The following is a 22705-nucleotide window of genomic DNA, read 5'->3' as shown; positions in this document are numbered from 1 at the left end:
ACATGACATGATGTGGGGAGGTTATAGGACAACCTTGGTAGTTTATAAACTTGAGGCTGTCTTGCTAGGTGCTAGCATGTTAGCCGTTAGCATGTTATCATTTAAGCTAATTTACTCATGTCTAAAGGCAAATACACACATGGCATGATGTAGGGAGGTTATAGGACAACCTTGGCACTTTCTCAACTTGATGCTCTCTTGCTAGGTGCTAGCATGGTAGCCGTTAGCATGTTAGCATTTAAGCTAATTTACTCATGTCTTCAGGCAAATACACATATGGCATGGTGTAGGGAGGTTATAGGACAACCTTGGCACTTTCTAAACTTGAGGCTCTCTTGCTAGGTGCTAGCATAATGATTGTTAGCATGTTAACATTTAAGCTAATTTACTCACGTTTAAAGGCAAATACACACATGACATGATGTGGGGAGGTTATAGGACAACCTTGGCACTTTCTCATCTTGATGCTATCTTGCTAGGTGCTAGCATGGTAGCCGTTAGCATGTTAGCATTTAAGCTAATTTACTCATGTCTTCAGGCAAATACACATATGGCATGGTGTAGGGAGGTTATAGGACAACCTTGGCACTTTCTAGACTTGAGGCTCTCTTGCTAGGTGCTAGCTTAATGGTTGTTAGCATGTTAGCATTTAAGCTAATTTACTCACGTTTAAAGGCAATTACACACTTGGCATGATGTGGGGACACTATGGGACTGCATCAACTTTTTCCGTACTTGAGGCTTTCTTGCTAGGTGCTATCGCGGTAGCCGTTGGCCCACCGGGCCCGAGGTTCACAGCACAGGTGGCCAGTCCATCAAAATTTCCGCGGGAATTTTCTAGTTCTCTATGAAATGTATTTTTGGTTGGACAAGCACATGTAAAAGATGGACGAAGTGCACGCAGAACGGTGTGTTATCATTGGGTTTACTATAACTCCAGAATCAAAGCTAGATTTTGACCAAGAGACAATTACGGGACCTCTGAAACAATGAAAAAATATGATAATATGGGCCTTTAAACGATTAAGTAGCCACAAATTGATGGTTTAATGAGATGCAGCGTGTGTGAATATTGTCACAAATGTGTAATAAGGATATTTTGCACTATTTTCTCTTACAAGGTGGAGGCCAGATATGCAGAAGACTTCACAGTCTCTGCAGCAACTGAGGTGGAAATTTATCATGTCTATGAGGAAAGCCAGGCAGCTGAGAGATAGACGTTGCACAACAAAGGCACCAACAATGGATGGATCTACAATCCTTAAAAACACTGTAGATCTAACCTAGAGAAATGTGATTCATGACGGCTCTCCGCCATCTTCATCCCCGTGGATAAGACTGCTTGTATGCAAAAATCAAAGTGCATTAACTCTCGCCCTGATGGGGCAGAAGACATCAACATTAGCGTCATCAGCAGGACTGATTTGCTGATGAACTGAGGTGAATTACACCAGAGGCCTGGAGATGACTCAGCAGTACACGGATACATGAATGTATTAATAGACGTCACATGTGGATCATTTAAAACGGCGAGCGGACCACAAGAACACAGGCTAGAAGCAACTGAGCTGTGAATGTACTGTAGGACTCTACCAGCAGAGGGCGACAACAATTGGGCCAACTGGTTTGCTGCCTAGATAGGCTGCAGATGAGATCGAAAGTATGCTGGTTCTACTGCTTGTCATGCATAATCCATAAAACACAAATACAAAGTGAAGGGCGGGACAACTTTGAGGGAGACAATATGAATATTCTTAGTAATATTGCATTACAATAAATACCTCAACACAATAAAGAATAACGTCAAGTTAGTTAATAGTCAATTCGAGCGGTCACTTAAATAATAACAATACTATCCAAGGTAGCCATAGACACAGTACACAATACATGGCAACTGATGCACACCCAGGTAACCAAAGATAATGGAAATCCAACCTGACCTTCTGCTGGTGCATGGTGAACAGGTGGACACCATCCTGGTCTTTCTCCTAGATCTCATGGCCTCTTTTCAATCACTTCAATCCTGCTCCTTTGTTTGTCACTTCTCCGGAAAACATCACCACCGAGCCTCGTTACAAGCCCTCGCCACATTCAGCTCGAGGAAAAAAAAACCACACAGAATGAAAAGTCCAGCGGATGCAAAAAGAAGTGATTCACCTGTTCAAATAAAAGGCTACCCAGACTGTGTGTCTGTCTCAGCATCCATGCAGCCGAAGAAAAACTGCATGTCGAATTAAAAGGTGTCATTAATACTTTGAAAAAAAAGCACGTTTTGGTGTTCAGGCGGTCCACAGCCTTGTTTCAGACCTCATCAGCTCAAATGTGAGCCGCTGAGGCATGGATGAGCAGTCGCACGAGGGAGGATGGCTCAAGGATGCGGGCGTTCTGATTGGCTGGCTGGTGATGGTGTGTGTGTGAGAAGGCCCCTTCGGTAGGCTCACAGAGAATGGCTGCTCGATAAGGGTGGTCCTTCATCTCCTTTCATTCCCTCCCGGCTTCATCAAGCTCCCTCCCACCGGCCCCTCGCTTTCCCTCACTCCCCCCTCTTCTTCTTCTTCATCCTGTCGACAAGCGGGAAGCAGCTGAAACTAGGCTGCGGCTACGTCACCGAAATTCATCATTTTTCAGACATAACTACCCTGGTTAAGACTGTGACCTACATTCACCAAGACGCGTTCTTACATCACGGTCACAACATCATGCTGAGCTTGTATGCGGCTCCAGCTGGACCTGCTGTGTGCTGGGCTCACTCCAAACATCTCCCTACACAACAACACGGCAGCTGTTGCTGAACTTTAACAACAGACACTTCATTAAGTACACCGGGACAATCAGGCTGTAACTTTGCTAACATAACAGGTTTAGATTGAACTGCCAACATGAGCAAAGTGCTGTGTTTATGTTGGCCTGACTACAATGTGGCAAGTAGCCATTTCTGTCATCAGCATGGGTGGGCAAGGACAAAAATGAGGCACTAGATGGCAATGAATGGCCTTTATTGTGAAGCCACATGCCCAAGACACACATCTCTGTCCTCCGAACAACCAGTTAATTGCTACGCCAATAACCACTTTGCATTCATGTCCTTAAAGGGGACCTATTATGCTCATTTTCGGCCCTTTGTATTGAGTTGTGGACTCCTATAGAGCTGCTACACAAAATAACCCGCACAGAAAGCATTCTAGTTCTTCCAGAATCTGCACCGACAGCTGTATTTCCTTGGATTTTCCAAACGGTCTGTTTTAATTTATACCACCCACGGCCCACTCTGCTGTGATTAGTCACACTCCCAAGACAAAACAGTGCAGCAGAGTGGGGGTCACAAATTGCTTCACAATCAAAATAAAATTTGAACAATATAACAATAAAAAACAATATATATATACAGTTTAAGAGAGCCCAAAAATAAAACAACAGTGGAGGCATCAGCCCAATCGAAAGGCCTTGCGAAGTAAAAACGATTTAAGTTGGGTTTTAAAAACATCAACAAAGTCTAATGGAGGATGACTTGTACCCGGGCATGCCCATATAAAAAAAGTCACAGCCAGGCCATCCCAAACTTCTTTTGAAACCACTTCCAACTGTGCAAACCTCATTATCTGAAACTTTGGCATGGTTTAACACCAGAATACAACATTCTATCTACGTTCATAGGTTAAAAAAAGAATCATAGGTCCCCTTTAAGAGCTTGTATGTAACAAAGCTTTTTGGCAGTATTACTGTAAGTGCTCCCATGAATGCATTAACTCAGTTAACCCAAGAGTCTCCTATAGTCTCCATCTTTAAAAGTAATATACAGTTAAACCTTTGCATAATTTGGTTTTCAGTGCAAAGCTAAAGCTTTAACTAACTTTAAATATTCATTTATGGATTTCATTCATCAATTAAATGATTTAGCATTGTTTCCTGCGTGTAAAATGTGTAATTATTCCGGATAAAATGTGTTTTGCATTAATATTTTTGGGTGTCTGGTGCAGATTAATTGGATTACATTATTTGTTATGGTAAACATTGATTTGGCGTTCGTATTTGTTTTGGACTGATCTTTTGGAACAAATAAAAAATCACAACTACGGTAGCCCTTTAATGGAGTTGAAGTATCTTTACTGCTGCTATTTGTTATATGTGCCGTACTGTTGTCGTACAATAAGCTCATCAGAGGTATTAATGCTCTTACCACTATTACAACATTGGTTGTGTTGTGCACTATAGTTGTTCATACAGTAAATACCATGTGGTCAAATCCAGTTACATTTCTCTGTCCATTGTTTCATGCCGTCCAAATCATTGTCCAAGCAAAAAAAAAAAAAAAAAGTTATTTATAGAGTTTTAAGATTTTGCATTACTGCCTGCTTCCAATAAACACCCCGTTGGTCTTTGCGGTTTAGCCGTGCCTATCATTCCTCAGTGAGAACAACATGTTGAACAATATGCAAGGTGTGTGTTTTTGAGAGGCTCCAGCCTCCAGATCATATTATGCAATGGAAGCAAAACATCTTTCAAATCGATAAACTTGCAACTGAGACGCCGGAAAAGAGCAATGAGGACATTACAGCAAAGACAAAAAAAAAGGCACCAGAGCAAATCTCAGGAACATCCCCGACAGTCATAATCAGGAAAGTGTGCACCCGAGCTTGTATAAACGATCTTCCTGCATTAAAAATAACTTACGGAATGATACGTACAAGTTTCCAGGTACTCTCCTTGGAGCAGTCACTTCCCCATGCATTATTTAGACCTGTAATTAATTAATCAATGGTAATGCGCTTCAAAACTACTTAAGACAGCATGAACCTTCAGGGAGGTCACAGAGGATGCAGACTCCAAATAGGAGATAAATCATTCTGCTTGCCTTAATTAGTGAGAGAATAGTGAGGGAAATAATTAGGCAACGATTGAAAACATACACAAATACAATACAAACAATACACAATTAAATAAACTGAAATGTTTGTTCAGCACCAACTTCACTGTGAGAATGTTTGTTTGCATCATATGAAAATAATACAGATCCTTTACAATAAGGTACACACAAATACAGTAGTTAATGAGGAACGAACCTACCTAAACCCATACCCGAACCACTACTCATCAGGTCCTCATTAGTTCCTCAGTTACTACTGTATGTTTGTGTACCTTATTGGAATGCGAGACCATACAAACTACTGAAATATAATATTTATATTACGTATTTAGAGCTGCTTCCAGTACACAAGTACTCCAAACCTCTACACTATGACTTCATCTGAAGCACTTCAGAATTAATATTTATCTAGGACATGAGAAAAATGTTTAAAAAGTTAATAAAATGCATCACGCTCGCAACTCGTCATTAGAGCTGATCTTGAACAAGTGCACAAGAGGACCCCCTCCTGGGCTGACTTATACTGCATGTAAGATATATATACACACACACTCACTATTTGTTCATCTAACGCACACAGAATATTCAGTATTCTTCTCAATTGAGTGCTACGCTGTTCATGTGATGGGACATTCAAGTGCACTGCATAACTCATATGCAGACATAAGCTTTCAGACATAAACCAATCAGAGAAACAAAAAAAAGATGTACGCCTGCTAGCTGGCCTTGTGAGGCAAATCTGAAATCTGATTAGTTAAAAAAAAACATTGCTAACAGAATTTCAGTGACATGGGCCAGCACTCCTAATTCTGAAGGCCCTGGGCTGATTATATTGAACTATAAACACACAGAAGCTGAAATCTGATTGGACAACAAATTTAACACACATGGTAACGTACTAGAAGCAGTGCAAGCAAGATAACGTTTTGTGGATCACAATAGAATTGAAGTTATAAATGTAGGTCAGGGCTTCTGACAGCGTTTTTGTCAGCAGAGAAGGCATTGCAGGCCCTGACGGCACACCACTGATTGGATCATAAGGGTGTACGTATATAAGGACATTTCCCTCTAATACATCGGAGGACATTTTTTGTAATGTGAACATGGAAGCTGTTGTTTGGGGAAGGCAGACCAAGCGGCTTTAACGTTGCTTGATCTGCACCCACTTCGCATGACTGCCCGCTTTGTGCATAGGAAAACAGACACATGAACACACACATAGACTGATACAAAATACAGTGTGTCCATGTGGTGCACAAAATGCACCAGACAAACTTCCGCTCACAAACCACTAAAAAGAACCTTGTACAGATTTCCGAATATGATAACACAAGAGTGCACCAACATTAACAACAACATCACAACAAATTGGTAAAAGGTTAAATTGTGAAATTGCTATTTTCACCCACCTTTTTCAGTTTTAACCCCGTCAGGAGGATGCCACTTGTCCCGCCTGCCGAAAGTCGGCTGCCAAACATACTAACACGTCCACAACAGCACCAAAACCCTCCCCTTCACCAGTGTTTGTGTGTGATGATGTTCCAGCAAACAGCACCAACAATGACATTCCACGGCTTGCAACTGTATTGAGTCCACACAGGCAAAAGCACATTCAGACACCTTGCTCGGACACAAAGCCGTGAATGTGTGTCAGGCCGGACCTGGGTCCAATGGGGGAGACAACAGTAAAGCCAGCCCCACTGTGCCCTGCTGTGTAAGCCCAACAACACTTTGTTTTTGTTTTTGTGGGTCACAATGCGCACTCACCTGATTTTGTCCGCTGCACTGTCAGACCTGCACACACAAAAACAGACATTTGGAGATTACTGTTGTACTGCAAGCAATTGAAGTAAAATATAAAGTTCACTACTTGGCTGCAACCAGCAGAGGTGCTGTTGAGGCTCTACTGGATTTGCTGAAAGAAGCACAACTTATTGTAAAGGTAGACAGCCGCATCGGCGGCATTATTCTGCTCAATTCGTGTCATGGAAACAGGAGTTCAAAATAATCTGAGCTACCCGCTCTGCTATTGTGCCATGTCGAAATATGCACGGAAAACACACTTCCGTTTACATGTTATCAATTCACTAGGTTCATTTTTAGTTTTTGCCCATAGACAGTGGTTAGCACGCAGGTTAATTGGCCACTCCAAATTGTCCATAGGTATGAATGTGAGTGTGAATGGTTGTTTGTCTATATGTGCCCTGTAATTGGCTGGTCCCCAGTCCAGGGTGTACCCCGCCTCGCTCCCGAAGACAGCTGGGATAGGCTCCAACACGCCCACAGGGCAAGGATAAGCATTTAAAAAGGGAATGAATGAATGCACATTGACAATTGAGTTCTAATTTCGAGCTTAAAAATATGAAATTCATACTTTCCCCCCCCAAAATACAGACTGCCTTGAAATTATTCATCATATAAAATTTGCAAAATGTACAAATGACAAAGTAGTGTAGAATATTTGAATAGCCCAACACAATTAATGTCATAAATGTTGCAATTGTATCTTTTTAACCGGTTAACGGCAAAATCAAATAATATGGAGTGTGACTGTATATAAGTCATTAGGCTTATTTTAGGGGGAATAAGACCCCCTAAATAATTTTATATTTTATTTATTTATTTATTTTTTACAAAAAAAATTATATAATAGGGCAAAAGCAGGCTAATAAGCAAGCCAATAATCAGGCTAATACTAGCCTACTACTACTACTACTAATAGTAGTAGTAATGATCAGAAGAAGAATAATGATGATAGTAATATTAATAGGCTAATTCATATAATAATGATTATTATATCATTGATCACTGTCCACTGGTTTTGCAGTGTAGATGTGTAAATTTAATGGTGGCCTAAAACAATTGAGTATCTCTACTAAATCTGTCCAAAAGTGGGAAAGTTATATCTCGGTTCTTGTTCTTATTTGTTTTTTTGGATTTTTTTTAATGTCTACATTCATTAATATCCTGTGCATCTCCAGGGGGCTAAGCCCCCCCCCCCCCCGTCCTCAGAACCTAGTGACACCCGTGTATTATAGTAAACTAAATAAACCTGCAGTAAAGTAGGACCTGCTTCCACGGTACTATTTTGCTGTTGTTGCATTAAAACAATTACCACAGTATACGTATATAAGCTACCACCATGCTGCGTCATCTTCATGGATGAGTCATATTACATGTCTTTTACAAAGTCACATTGTGTTATTATGTAAGCCGTTATATGCAGTTCATACCAGAGGCGATGGACTCCACAGACAAACCTCAAGATGTACATTTTAGACAATGACAGCAGTGACAAAGCCGGAAGCAGCAGCAGCAGCAGCAGCAGTAGAAACAGCAGCAGAATTAATTAGCCAACAGCCTGCTGCCGCTTCCAGAAAATACATCTCCACAAAAAACACTCAGCAAACTGACTGCAGCTACATAGCCGACGCAGTAAAAAGTCACGAGGCTGACGGTAGCGGAGGTGGCAGTTCCGACTCCGGAGCAGGTGGTGGTGCAGACCCCCCTCCCTTCCCATCTTCCCACCAAACAGCAGCTCTTTTACCTGCAGAGGAGACATGACATTCCGTGCCCTCTAAAGCCGGCTACAGAACGCTGCTCGCCCTGCAAGCAGCTGCCCCCTCGCCAGCTCCCACCGACACAGCAAAGAGGACAGCAGCCAGTGTGACAGGTCCGACTTCATAGAAGTGGAGACGGCGTGGAGGAGGGGAGCGCCATGAGAGGAGTATGGAACTAGCGGAGGTGTGCTGAACAGTGCTCTGAAGCAAGCTCTTTAACAGCGGGCTAAATACTTAGTATTCCGGAAATCCAACAACTATTAACAAACCCAAAAACCTTTTCTGCGGGGTGTCTCAAGGCAGTATGCTAGGACCACTTTTATTTACAAGTGACTTTCTCTCCATGCAGAAACAACACCCTAAAACTAAAAAGTCTCTTTTGCTAAAAACGCAGCATTTACGGTTAAACCAACATGGCTGCTGAGGGCAGGAGTGTGACGAGAGAAAATAAATTACACATTTTTATCCCAACAGACCCTACAATTGAATAGGTTTTAGCTATGCAAATATGCAAACATTTATGAAGTTTTATGGTAGTCAGTCGTATTGATTTTGTGTAATGACACCAAATAACTGATGAAAACAATGACTTTGATTTGGATATTCTGTGAATGGTATTGTATTGTATATTGTAAATGTGTTGGACAAGATACAGTATATCCTACTTATATTAGATTGGGACGAATAAAGGCATATCTTAACTTCTGCAGGGTATGTGATTTTAAAATCTGATTTTTGATATGGACTATTTTGTATAGTCAAAAGGCGTACCAAGTTCCAACATGGTGCAGGAGTGAAGGACAACCGGCTTACTCCTTCAAAAAAATGCAGTGTAGCCCAACCTTTGGCTATAGTGCCAAGGAGAAGTCAGAGCTTCAAGGTCGTTTATGTAAATATGCGCTTTGGTGGCTCTGGCGATGAGATCAGTGAGTGAGCATGGCCGTGTCCATGGGACTGTACCAAAACATCTCAGCGCCAATTTTGGCTACATTATTAAAAAAATATATATATACACTACTGCTCAAAAGTTTGGGATCACGTGCAAATTTCTTTGTTTTCCAAAGAAAAACACATTTTCATGCATTTCACAAAATTTTATATCCATTTCACAAACAATTAAAATTAATCAGATGATTTTCAGTTTTTGCATAGAGGCCTACTATCGACAACTGTCAGTCATCTGCATAAATCAGTACCAGATGTGAAAAGTACCAGATGGAGGGGTAGGATTTAATTAGCTTTGCTTCTTCCTACTCCTTTTGGACATGTGGAACTGTGAACTGATTACGGGATGCACTCAATTGTAATCTGATGCATGTTCAAATGAAATAAAACCATTACCATTACCATTACCAATCTTCTGGTATGGCTGCTAATCCATAGTCCATAATCCTAGTTCATCATTTTATAAGGCTAATAGATGATTAGAAAAGCCATCTAAAAATCTAAACTATAACTAAAATCTCTTACCATGCTGTTAACTACTCCCTTCAGAGAGCAGCACAATCTGTGTCTAACAAGGACAGAAAAATGCTGCACAACTGTGCAAGAGAGTGTGTAGTTTAAGACAAAGATGCCTCACAGCTGCACTAAATAGTAGCCATCAAACACCAGTGTCAGTATCAACAGTGAAGCGGCGACTTCAGGATGCTGGACTTCATAGCAGGACTGCCAAGAAAAAGCCATATCTCAGACTGGTTGAAAAAATTTTTCCAAGTGATCCCCAACTTTTGAGCGGTAGTGTATATATAAAAATATTTCTTATTAATACTGAAACAGAGGTACATAAAACCAACACTCCTAATCAGCACTAGTGACTTTTCTTGATTGTTTGCAGCATACAAACACTGGTTATTCACGCACACTTTTTTTTTTTTAATAAAGCATTGGTTCTCAAATTCTTTAAAAGAATCACCACCTCACAAATATTTTTCTTGGCAAGTACTTCACACACACACACACACACACGCTCACCTCTCCTCTCGGATTAATGGAGTCAAGAAGCGCGTGGTGTCATCTTCATGGCTGCTCTGCTGGCTGCTCTGCTGGCTGCTGTAGTCACAAGAGAAAAGTCAACTTGTCAGTTGTTTCTTAACAATTACATATTTGCATCTGCACACAGGGGGAAAAAAACAGGTGAGAAATTAAAATAGCCATAGAGTACAGCATGTAGGACACCGGTGTTGTTTTTATTAATGTGGGGACATTTTTGCATTGCAACACATTTGTTCCAGTTATCTATCATGCTGTTCCAAATGTGTTGCAGTTTTGGCTGAATCAGCTCAACATAAGCCCAGAAAGGACTTGCACTGACTCATCTGAGGGAGAAAAATACATCTCAAAAAACGCTGTCCTTACAAAAAGGCAATCTCAAGGATTAACAAATGTAAACAAATGCACAAACCAAAAGCTATAACGCTTTTGGAGGTAGGATGATTCATTAAAATACTAGATTTTCATTATTTTCTACTACACCGTGATTTGGCAAGGCGTTTGCTTGCAGGGATTTACACAAGCTGACATGCACATATCCCATATTGACACTAGAGGGGGCTAAATGACGTCTATATGAACTATACCGTGAAGTATACTGTACTTCCTCAGTCTGCTGAAAATGCAAAAAAAAGAGAAAAAAAATCAAATGAACTTTTAGAGGAGTCAGATAAGAGCTGAAAATGTATGACAATGAAGTCCTGGGAAGTCATTGATTATACTGATTGGAAATAAGAAGATAAGGAACACAATTTTTACACATAAAAGACAAAAGAAGTTTGTCCTACCATCCAAGGGAAGGCTTTTGAATCATAATTAAAGTAAAGATAAAATGCAATGCGCAGCTTTAAGGTTGCTTCATGTACCAAATGAGTTCACGTCGCTGTACCTTCAAGAATTGAAGGATTTTTAATTTGCTAATGCATTATAATTAGCCGTTTCATGTTTGTCTAGATTAAATTAAATATTAAAAGCGATGATTTAATGTATTAAAAATGCCTTTACTATTGATTAAATGATTCTATTTTATAATTATTAATTATTCGCATAAAAGCAAGAACAAAAGTTAGCACAGCATTTCACGGCTTTCACTGAATGTGTACAATTAATGCAATGGTGCTTTAAGAAGGCAGCTGGGGATGTCGCCTACATAAAACGACACTAACATTCCCAAAGCAGATCAACTAAGCTGAGATATTGCTGGTTTAATTTCAGCTGAATCAATTTGAAGATAAAATGGAGCGCAATACATGGCTGCAAACAGCAGATAGCACTGTTGATTCCATTTGTTTACCGTCTGAAGAAGCACAGCATGCTACAAGCAACACCCCCAGTTGGACAACTGTTCAGCGCAATAGGCATTGAAATAGCCGTTCCAATTTATGGTCAAAACTAAGGAAATTTGGACAAAAAAAAATACACATCAACCAAGAGATTAGACCAGCAAATCACCTGTTCGCTCTCGATGATGTTTGAGATCTCAAAAGTCTGCCGGAATCCAAATTTTTGGACCCTTGTGCTGTTCTCTCTTGGTTTTGAAGCCTTGCCTGTTAAAGCGAGTTGACTTTCACTTAATATGAAACTGTGGCTGACTCATGCTTGTAAGTCATTGGCTATCCCGTTCTGCAGCAGTGGTTCGATTACAAAGCTTATTTTGCTTGAAGTGATGCTATTAGGTCGTTAAAATGAGCGTCTTCATGATGGAGCAAAGTAGCAGAGCCAAACGAGGGATTGTAGAAAATTCAGTCATAAAAAAAATGTCAGAAACATTGGATAGTCATGTGTCATTTCCTCAAAATTGACCAATCGGGCTGCAGGATTCCATGACCACAGAAAAGCGGTTTTACATTTGTTTTAATGCTACACCCTACAAGCAAACAAAAATCGCCATTGAGAAAGCAGGGAAGATTGAATCAAAAAAGTCTTGTTATTTAGTGTTTCGTGACTATAAAACTACACTGTGGACGAGTTACATAACCAACCAACACTTTGTTAGACTTGTACGCATTTCTAATCATGGGATCCCAAAGCAGTAAGATGATTGACATCTTTAATTATAATGTCACTTACGCTTGCTGTAAGAGAACGTCCACGTCAGCATTCTTTTCACAAGAACACCTGAGGAAGTATTCCATTAACTACAAATACTCCCCTGTGTTTGTATATTAACTGGGCACTTGAAAAAACAGTCTGAGTCTGTAATGATCCTTTTGGAGAAGACATTATCATCAGGATATGATCATGATGTCCAAAGATAACCAATACCAATTGTTAGCTTAAGGAAAGTATCCTACATCGTACAAGAGACCATGATGGTACAGCCCACAATAGAGAGAGCAAACTGGATAGAAAATAGTTGCAGTACAATGTGTTCCTAAAACCGTACAGGGCAAAACCATTAATATCTGGATTATTCATGTCACTCCTACACCGCCGGGTACACGCGGAATATAAAGTCTTAATACCACAGCGGTTTCAACATAAGGAAGAAGCAGGTCCACACTGATGATGGCGAGATCTCACATAGAAATGATGCATCAGTGGAGAAGTAGTCTTGTAGACAGTGATAGTACGAGGAATTAATGTGTTCTTATTAGGAATGGATCGGCTGATTTCTGTAAAAAAAACATTTGATCAGCATACGCCTTTCAAAGCTGATCACAAAAACCGCAAACATGGCAGGGATGTGCATGTGCTGTGTCATGTAGGGTTTGAGTGGAAATCTGTGTAGTAAAGTAGTGTATCATGTAAATGTTGCCAGTCGTAAATAAAACAAAAACAGTCGACAGCTCCAATAATGATGAAAGTTGGACATCGCAGCAAACAGGACACTGAGGTTATTCTATTTTAAGTTAAGCAGGACAGACTTCGATTTAACTCAGAAGATTAACCAGAAGATTTTCAAAAGCCATCCCTCTCTGTACCGGCCATCTGGTATTTCAAGGCACATAGAATATTGTGTTCTAGGGTTATGTAGATTTTTATTTATTTATTTTAATTTATTTTATGTATTTTTATTTATTATTATTATTTTTTAATTATTATTATTTTTTAAGGGCTGCTGGGCGGACGAGTGGTTAGCCGGGTTCAATCCCACCCTCGGCCATCTCTGTGTGGAGTTTGCATGTTCTCCCCGCGCATGTGTGGGTTTTCTCCGGGTACTCCGGTTTCCTCCCACATTCCAAAAACATGCTAGGTTAATTAGCGACTCCAAATTGTCCATAGGTATGAATGTGAGTGTGAATGGTTGTTTGTCTATATGTGCCCTGTGATTGGCTGGCCACCAGTCCAGGGTGTACCCCGCCTCTCGCCCGAAGACAGCTGGGATAGGCTCCAGCACCCCCGCGACCCTCGTGAGGATAAGCGGTCAAAAATTAAGTGTGTATTTACAACTATGTTAATCATATAATGTGGATATTTACAAACATAGATGAAAAGGTGAAACTATACATGTCCTATAGACATAGGACGGTCAACAGGAGGAAGGGAGGGTTGTGGAGTATCACAAGATTTGTCACAGCAGAAGTGGAATGTACGTATACCAACAAGAGACAGGTCGAATGTGTAAAAAAAAAAAGAAGAAAAAAAAAGTGGTAATAAGATAATAGTACAGAGTCACATAATTGTGCTATATTGGTGAGAGAAAAAGAGAAAAAAAAACATGTATAGATATCATAAGAAAGGGTAAATTAAGTTGCGCTAAGTTAAATAAAAAAAGACTAAATAAAGAATGCTAATTAACAAATTCATCATAAAATAATACAAAAATTGTGTTTGCTGATCGGTTGACTGAATTTATTTTTCAGCTCCTGGAGAGCCCGAGCAATAGAACATAAGTACGTTTCAGCAAAATATCAATTCTCAACAAAAAAAATTACATTTCAAGCTTAACTTTCACTTTGACACAAATTAAGCCATCTATATTTAGCCCTGGCCGCACGGTGGACGAGTGGTTACCATGTTGGCCACACAGTCAAGAGATGGAGACGACCTGGGTTCGAATCGCTGTTTGTACTCTGTGTAGAGTTAGCATGTTCTCCCCATTAGTGTATTATTTCATTCTGTTCATTAAAAAAAATAATCCATCAACAACTTGTATTACTCCAAAACACGGATCATATTAAATTGAAGTTTGTTTCAAATAGAACAAAAATAATTTCACACAAGTATAGGCAAAAAAAGAGGCAATAAGAAGTACAGGTTGAGAACAAGCCTGGAGAAATAATGTAGTTGACTGATTTAGTTACTTACTGTAGTATGGCTCTCTAACAGAGATTCAAATGCGCTTACCTCATTTTCAGAGCATTTTTTCCGAGTTGTTGACTGGAAACTACGTACACAGCAAGAGCTCTGCTGACAGTACCAGAATTTTTAACTACTACGGTCCTTTCCTGACTACACTTCATGAATAGAAGATCAGAACCGTTTGCCGACATCTTCAACTTTAACACGGACAGGCGAGAACTACAGACTCTTTGAAATAAACTAGTTACAAGTGTTGACAGCCGGCTACCCCTCTGAAGTTCAAAGTGGTTACCTAGCAACAATGCAAAACATATCGCTAAATCAAAAATAGAGCATTATACAATGTTGTCCAGAAGGTAAAAACCCTACGTAAGAAAATGATATCAAGGTTCTACAGGATGATATCAAGGCAATATTGGAAGATAATGCTGCCATGCATGCTGCTTTCAAGGTGATTGAAAACCTTATGGAAGAAAATAGAGCATTAATCAGTGATATCAAGGTTCTACAGGATGATATCAAGACGCTATTGGAAGATAATTCTGTCACCGAAAATCACTTTTTTCTGCCGTTACAATTATATTTTTAGGTGTAGAAAACTATTTAACATGGACATCATAGGGCCCCTGAAGCTGAAGTTCCAAATGACCCTTTTTTTTGGGGATATTTAATGAAAGGAAAAATGTGATGTTAGGCAACCTAATAAATCCACTTCCAGGTAACACGACTCGTGTATCCAACCGTACTGCATGACATTCCCAAACATTTCAAACCAAACAAAACCTCGTCAACTTGAATGTATGTAAAGTATGTTGCTAATCATCAAAAATATATGAGCATTCTGCAAAAGTTAGCGGGACACAATAAAAAAAAACATTAGTCAATTAGAAGATGCTCTGAAGCAGCGTGGATTAATTGGTGGAGCGGTAGTGGGACGAGGAAAGCTACTAGTAGGGAAAGCCAATACCAACCTGCTCTCACTGCCTTGCTCCTTCTTCTCTCTGACTTTTAGCCACTTCTTCAACAGGAAGCGCTTGCGTCGCGGTGAGGCACTGGGTGTCGAGCAGCTGGACCACGACGACAGCGCATCTTCGTCACTGGATGGCGTGATCTCGATGGAAGGCAGCTGGAGGTATTCTTTGGAGCCGGAGCACGACCGAGCCTTGACGTGACTTTGAGCCTTTAGCCGGTCCCTCTCCAGCTCCCTCTCGCTGGGCACGTTCCTCATGCGGCGCATCTTGAAGCGCCTGCGACGGAGCGTCGGGGTTGAGGAGCTGGACCTCATGGAGCAATCCGACACAGTGTTGTTACCGCCGTCAGAGTATGCCGGGGAATCGCTAGGGACGCTCACTTGGAGCGACGGAGGCCTAAGGGTGTCAGTCATGGCCACCTCTTGATTGGATCCAGGAAAGGCAGATTCTCCGTAGAGGAAGCCTGCACAGCTTGGATCCTATCCTTTGTCTTGTAGAACGCTCAACAGTCCTGATAGCGGTTATCTTGGGTCTGACTACTTTGTCGATTGATATGCATCAGTTCAGTGACTGGCTGGCTTCCTGAGGAGCAATCTCACGGTACAAAACTCAAACCTCTCGGAAAAGCCTGGATTAGATAAAGGGGCTTTCTGTTGTGAGCAGCAGATGAAACATGTATAAGGCTTGTCAGTGTGTAACCCAACCCCTTCGCCTGGTCCTCTCCAGGGACCCGCAGGCCGGGTTACATGCACTCGCTGTTGTAAGGTCCTTGTAGCCAATGCTGTCGCCTTAGATTCTTGCGCTAACACTAGCGAGGAAGGCACCTTTAATAAACATGCTGATGTTTACAGGCTGGGATATGGCTTGATCCAGGGCTCCATCAGTGTTGTGGTCCACGCCGTCATTGTCTCAGCCTACGGGTTAGAATGAGGTGATAGGACTGCAGGGTTCAGGCAAGGCTGAAGGTGATGATGGCCAGGTTAATCAACCATTAACACACACAGACACACACAATCACACTAGGCAGGCATATCATAAAAGCCATTATGAAAAAAACAGACATGACTTGGGAATGATGATCCTGAACAAACCCTTCATCGTACACCACCATGCACCAGCCAAAACCTCGCTGCTAGCTTACTTTAACAACGACATTGATTCTGTTCTGAAAATGTTCAAGTGCAAGCATTACAAGAAACGTTCGATATGGTTTTAGCTACCATCATATTATTATTCCCTAAAGCTGCATATGATGGGTCAAAAGGTGAAGTGTTGTACGTGTCAATAGTCAGCAGAAGTGTGAGGGAGGAGTTATGTCTTTTAGTTTTGCATATTTTGCATTAATTGGTTGTATAACATTTTGTTGTTTCACTGCAGATAGTTGGAAATGTACAAATAATACACACAGTCAGATTGGAACTTGGTAAACTTGAACGGTAATTGAAATTCATGTTTCTACTTTCTTTTTATTGCATTGTGTTCCATGTTGGAGCAGATTTCATCAGAAAAAAACTTAAGATGTCATTTTGTCTAATCCCAAATAAAAAATAATGCTCTCCCCCGTCATAGTATATGCATCAAAATGTCATTTTCATAAGGGGCTAAAGGAAGCAATGGCTAACATGCAAACCATCCTTTAAAGATGTCGCAGGCAAAGCGCCACGGCACACTCCGCGTGACCCGGAGGCAGGAGTGTGGGAGCGGGAAAACATCATGAATTAATCATGGTCAGACAACGTTTCTCATTATGGCCTCACACGTTCTGGCAGCTTCAGGTCTGTCTGGATATTGTTGGGCTCAAGTCAGGTGAGCTGTGGGGGGAATTTAATGTCACACTCCATTGTGCCGAGTTTGAAATTTCACTGCAAGTTAAATACAATAAAATAATGACTATAATAGTAATATTTTAATGGCCATGTAGGCCATGCTGTGTGCAATGTGATCACTCCTTAACAATAATAATGCGGTAACTCCGTTTTTTAAATTAATTTGTTCCAAAAGCTCTGAAAAAAAAGTGACCTATGAATGTTTGGGCTTTATGTTGACGATGACTGCGGGAACAATAGGCTTTTATTGCAGGTTTGACTCATCTCCCAACAACCACAATAATCCATAATAAAAACACGGCAAGCTGAAACTCAACTCTTAACCCCGATGTCACTTCCCCTCCGCGAAGGGACACATTTATAGCAACACACACGAGCACGAGTCTCAGACAGCTTATCTTCTCTTATGTCTACCATATTGGGTAATACCAGTGTAAAGGTGACTATAGGGCTGTTATTTAATGTTTAGAGGGCTCTAATAATGTTAAAAACTGTTTTAGAAGGTCGTAAATAGGTTATCTATGCTCTTACAAAAATATTCCGTGCGACATCACTTTCAAAGAGGTTTACCGATAAAGCCTAGCAATATGGAAGTGATTACCAAGTGGAAGTGATTACGTAAAGCCAAGCATACGTTAATGGAGGGAAGAATGGACCTACCACAGAGACGCTTTCCTGTTACAGCTGGGACCGAGGTAGCAGTTTTTTTCCCCATCACCATGACATTGACGTTCAAAGCACTGAATACATCATTACTGACCACCACATCGGCCTTAATTGTTCTGTGCCTCTCTATTTTTAGCCGAGAGCCCCGTCAGAGATTACAGAGGCATGCAATTACTGATAGAACTCCTGGAACCAGTAACGTCACCCTTAGCACCACCGAGCATCTCGACAAAGCGACTCGCTAAGTTACTTACTGATAACTTCTTATCTGACAGTGAGAAATAATTTCAAATCTGGAAAGGACTCATGAGTGACGATGAGGTATGGTCGCTTGGTACATTGAGACCTTAGCCGCTCTACCCCAAATTCAGTTTCCACCTAAATCTGCACCTTTATGGCTGGCTTCAACTCCACATGTCTACAACGATTAGGAGTACAACTAAAATACAACATCTTATTGTACTCTTTCGGCTTTCCCAAGGTAACTACAAGTCAAAGGATAAAGGACTACTCTAGCTTTCTATCTCCCAGGAAATCCAATATTCCAGGAAATCCCATATTCCCCCCATGTACGGAATCAATTGAAGATGCCATGAAATAAATATTGAGTGGTTAGTGCGCAGGCCTCACAGCTAGGAGACCCATGTTCAATTCCACCCTCGGCCATCTCTGTGTGGAGTTTGTATGTTCTCCCCGTGCATGCGTGGGTTTTCTCCGGATGCTCAGGTTTCCTCCCACATTCCAAAAACATGCTAGGTTAATTGCCGACTCCAAATTGTCCATAGGTATGAATGTGAGTGTGAATGGTTGTTTGTCTATATGTGCCCTGTGATTGGCTGGCCACCAGTCCAGTGTATATGTCGCCTCTCACCCAAAGTCAGCTGGGATAGGCTCCAGCAGCCCCCGCGACCGTAGTGAGGATAAGCGGTAGAAAATGAATGAATGAATAAGGTATGATGATCTTTTATGGACACCGTGTGTACTGTCACGCCTGTAGCCAAAACCCATTTCAAAAAATGATTTATTTAAATTGGAGGAATACACTGTTCCTCTTCAGGGTAAGAGAACACAGTGACATGAGGTTCATTGCTAGAATTACCTGAGCAGGGCTTGTTGACCTCCACTACACGAACAAAAAGTTCTGTCACACTTGGTCATCACACCTCCAATGTTAACTGGTAAACTTGTATGCCTTTCTTTGACTCTTGTGTGCTCTGTTTGGAAGCCTACCATAATTGAACATCAACATTAACATTGAAGGTCTGTTATTATGCAAAATGGACTGGAATTATTATTTTTTTAAATGAATGTGTCACTAAAGTCTGTTTATGAGAAGCCAACCATGAGAAAAATTTGTCATCTCCCTCTCGTTTGCTCCACTTTGGAGGGAAGAGGCGCCCAAACCGTCGTATTCGCCAAAGTCCGATGCCTTTGCAATGATACTTGGTCATGTTGAAGAGTCAGAAGCGCAAGCAGTAAGTAACAATTTATCAGTGCCCTCACTGTGTTTATTTTGTGTAAGTGAAAGATTGTCTGTGTTGCATGCATGCAAATTACCACCTGGAGTTGCTAACAGCCTTTTTCACCACAATCCATGAAGCTACCCGAGTTTTCTTTTAAAACACAGGTAGTCCCACAAAAGACAGATAATGACCACATTTCCACTACTGATGTTGTGTCAAGATGGTCTGCACGCACTAAACGTGGACCTACTAGGTTACCGCTCTTTGAGTTTATACAGGGTAAGTCAGAGGTCTCCAGCATGTAGCTCCTAACCACTTTGTAAGCAGCTCTCCAATTATCATCAGCTTCTATACCAACAAAATTAAATCGGGTTTCGGCAGTTGTCTGGAAGTTCTCAGGAGCACTTGGGAATTTGGGTAGTTTTGGAAATCCGGGGAAATCCAGCTGGAATAGGTGCCGATTCTGGTAGATCTACAAAGCTTTCTGTGCGGGTTTATCAGGTGTAGCTGCTCTATATGCGTCCACAACTCATAGGTCCCCTTTAACAAAATGATCTAGACCAAGGGTGGGCAAACTACGGCCCTGGGGGCCACATCTGGCCTGCCAAGTTCTTTCCAAAGTATTTAATTTAAACTCAACATACAACCTGGCATCATGCTTGAGCCAACCTGATAGTTTAAGTAGCTGTTTTATCAATTTTGTTATTTGATGTGGTCTGTTGTTTACAAAGTGCTCCTGAAAAAAGGGACACAAGCACATAATAATAATTATTATTATAATAATTATTATATAATAAAATAATAATACAATAATAATAATTTATAACGCACTTTACATCAAAAAAATTATCTCAAAGTGCACATACAGCAGATTGCATGACACTTACAATACAATACAATACGATACAATAATTCCAGGTGGACTGTTATGTGTAAATTTGTTTTTTTTTTTTTACATAAACAATGCAGCCCGCGAGTCAAAAAGTTTTCCCACCCATATCTAGACACTGCAGAAATTCCATATGAATGGGATAGGAGACCACTATCCCCCCCAAAACAACAGTCTTTGTGGGTTAACAGGAAACAGACGCCCAATAACTAATGAATTGACAGTATACCTTCACACATACATTGCATTTCAGGACTTTATAATGCAGTTCTTAATGATGTGATGGTGGGAGTTTGGAAAAGCCCAGCAGCTATGTTGACATTCAAGTGGCGACTCTTGCTTCCTGATCTCATTGACAAACTTTCTTGCTGTTTACATATTCCTACTTGCCTCTAACTCCCATCTAACAAATGATCACATTGTGCTGCATGAGACATCTATTTCACGCTGTACTAATTTGTGGGTCCACCCGACAGGAAACATGATTTTGTGGAAAACGGCTGCATTACTTATTTACAAAGGCAACATTATTTTGGAAAAACGTGCGTCACAAACACGTTAAAGAATGTGTCACATGTTAGTATTTAGAAATAGCAAGAAGACAGTTTTATCACAGATAGTGGGATTGACTTATTATGACCGCCAAGGTGGCTGCTGCTCTATAGCTTTTAGGGTATTCTATATGTAGTGTTTTTCAACATCATGTTAACATTTGCTTTCTTCTCTTTGGAGCAACAGAAACCCACTCCATACACATCAAAAATGCCTGCATTCATCTCTTATTTACAGGCTTCTAAGAATAGCTTTGTTACACTATAGAAACAGGCTCACAGCACTATGGTGACGTCTAAAACTGTGTGTTGTAACATGAGGTAATACGACACATTTGAACTGAATTTATACTATAACTGGAATTACGTACATCGTGGCTCAAACGTCACACTCCCCCACTCTATTGGCCGATTATTAGTCAAAACATATGCATGGTGTACATGTCCCAAATTGTCTCTGTTGCCCCCGAGAATCCCACTTGGCAGAAATTCACACTAGCACACACCATGTATTTGTGTAAAATATCACTAATGCATATTTACTAATATTGTGCTGTCTGTGGTAGTATTTGTCTGATAAATACACCACATGGTGGTGCTGTTTTTTAACCCCATAACGTCCAAAAGGTGTATTGACTTGAAAGTTCTCACACAGCCCAATGCACTCTACAAGATTATAACTTTAGTTAGTTTCACCAAAGCAATTTAGGGGCTTGACAATCAAATGTGTGTAAAATTTGAGTAAGATTGGTTGTAAAAGATGGTCGCTATCAGGCAAAATATGTTTGCAGGGGCACGAGTGTGACTTAGTAACTAATTGCTCATAAGTAATTGACCATTTCTCTAGTGTTTATAAACTTGGCAGTACCTAACCAAGGCACACAGCGCCTTTAAACACATTTACTGTTATGCTAAATCAGCTTCGTGTTATTCAATGTTGTGTTCTGTGTTTGAAAGTCCAATAAAAGCATTCGAAATGTGGTTACACACATCAAGTGAGCGTAATGGGACATCACATGAGACCCTAGGGCCTTTACATTCTACAGACTGTGGCCCTTTAGGTTATGTAGTAGTAGCCCTGCATAGACCTTATTATAGGAAAGGAACGGAACCACCCGTTGTGCTCTGGCGTAAATAAAAAGACTTAAATTAAAAATGCAGCTGCAGTGAACACTTAGAAAAAAAACCCAATGAAATCAAGCCAATATGTAAAATATAAATTACTCCATTCACTGCTCTCTTTTACGCCTTCCATTTCCTCTTGGGTAAAAAGGAGCTTTCCCAGGCTTGACAGTCTGAGAAGAGAGACTGGAGGGGGGCTGTTGAGAAGTGTGCGATGCATTCAAAGTGGTCTTACTCGCACAGAGAGGCAAGCCCCAAGATTCTGAAAAACCCAGCGGCTACAAGAGCAGCGCTAAGTGTGCTAACAAGCCACTATCAAGTTGACTTTTCACAGAAACTAAATCTCCCGAAGCGTCCGTGCTGCGGCTGTGGCATGCTGTGAAGGCACCGTGACAAATAATAGTGTCACTGTCACTAAAACCCCATTGGTGAATGAAGCATATGGAACCTTATTATGGAGCACAGTCAGCACAGGACCAAAATGTTTCATTTTCTATTACAAACTTGTTTTGGAGGAGCGACTACTTATCAATATTAATCTGTATAGAAAACAAAA

The 22705-nt window shown here is 40.8% G+C and overlaps 1 protein-coding gene across 6 annotated transcripts in view; it reads right to left on the bottom strand.

Moving 5' to 3' along the window:
* gramd1bb (GRAM domain containing 1Bb) overlaps positions 1-22705 on the bottom strand; it is an 88145-nt gene that overhangs the window by 43499 nt on the left and 21941 nt on the right. For 3 of the 6 annotated variants that reach the window (XM_058079299.1, XM_058079301.1, XM_058079300.1), the window contains 3 exons: positions 15633-16546; positions 10399-10476; positions 6632-6658 (listed from right to left, as the gene is read on the bottom strand). In XM_058079299.1, coding sequence (XP_057935282.1) covers positions 6632-6658; positions 10399-10476; positions 15633-16045 — 518 coding nt within the window. In that variant the 5' untranslated portion in view covers positions 16046-16546. Of the gene's footprint in view, positions 1-1940; positions 2443-6273; positions 6297-6631; positions 6659-10398; positions 10477-15632; positions 16547-22705 lie in introns of those variants that run through there. The other 3 variants (XM_058079303.1, XM_058079304.1, XM_058079307.1) reach the window with 2 other exon arrangements.

This window comes from Doryrhamphus excisus, chromosome 8 (genome assembly GCF_030265055.1).
Source record: "Doryrhamphus excisus isolate RoL2022-K1 chromosome 8, RoL_Dexc_1.0, whole genome shotgun sequence".
NCBI classification, from domain to species: domain Eukaryota; kingdom Metazoa; phylum Chordata; class Actinopteri; order Syngnathiformes; family Syngnathidae; genus Doryrhamphus; species Doryrhamphus excisus.
This window is presented reverse-complemented; position numbering and strand designations above follow the sequence as displayed.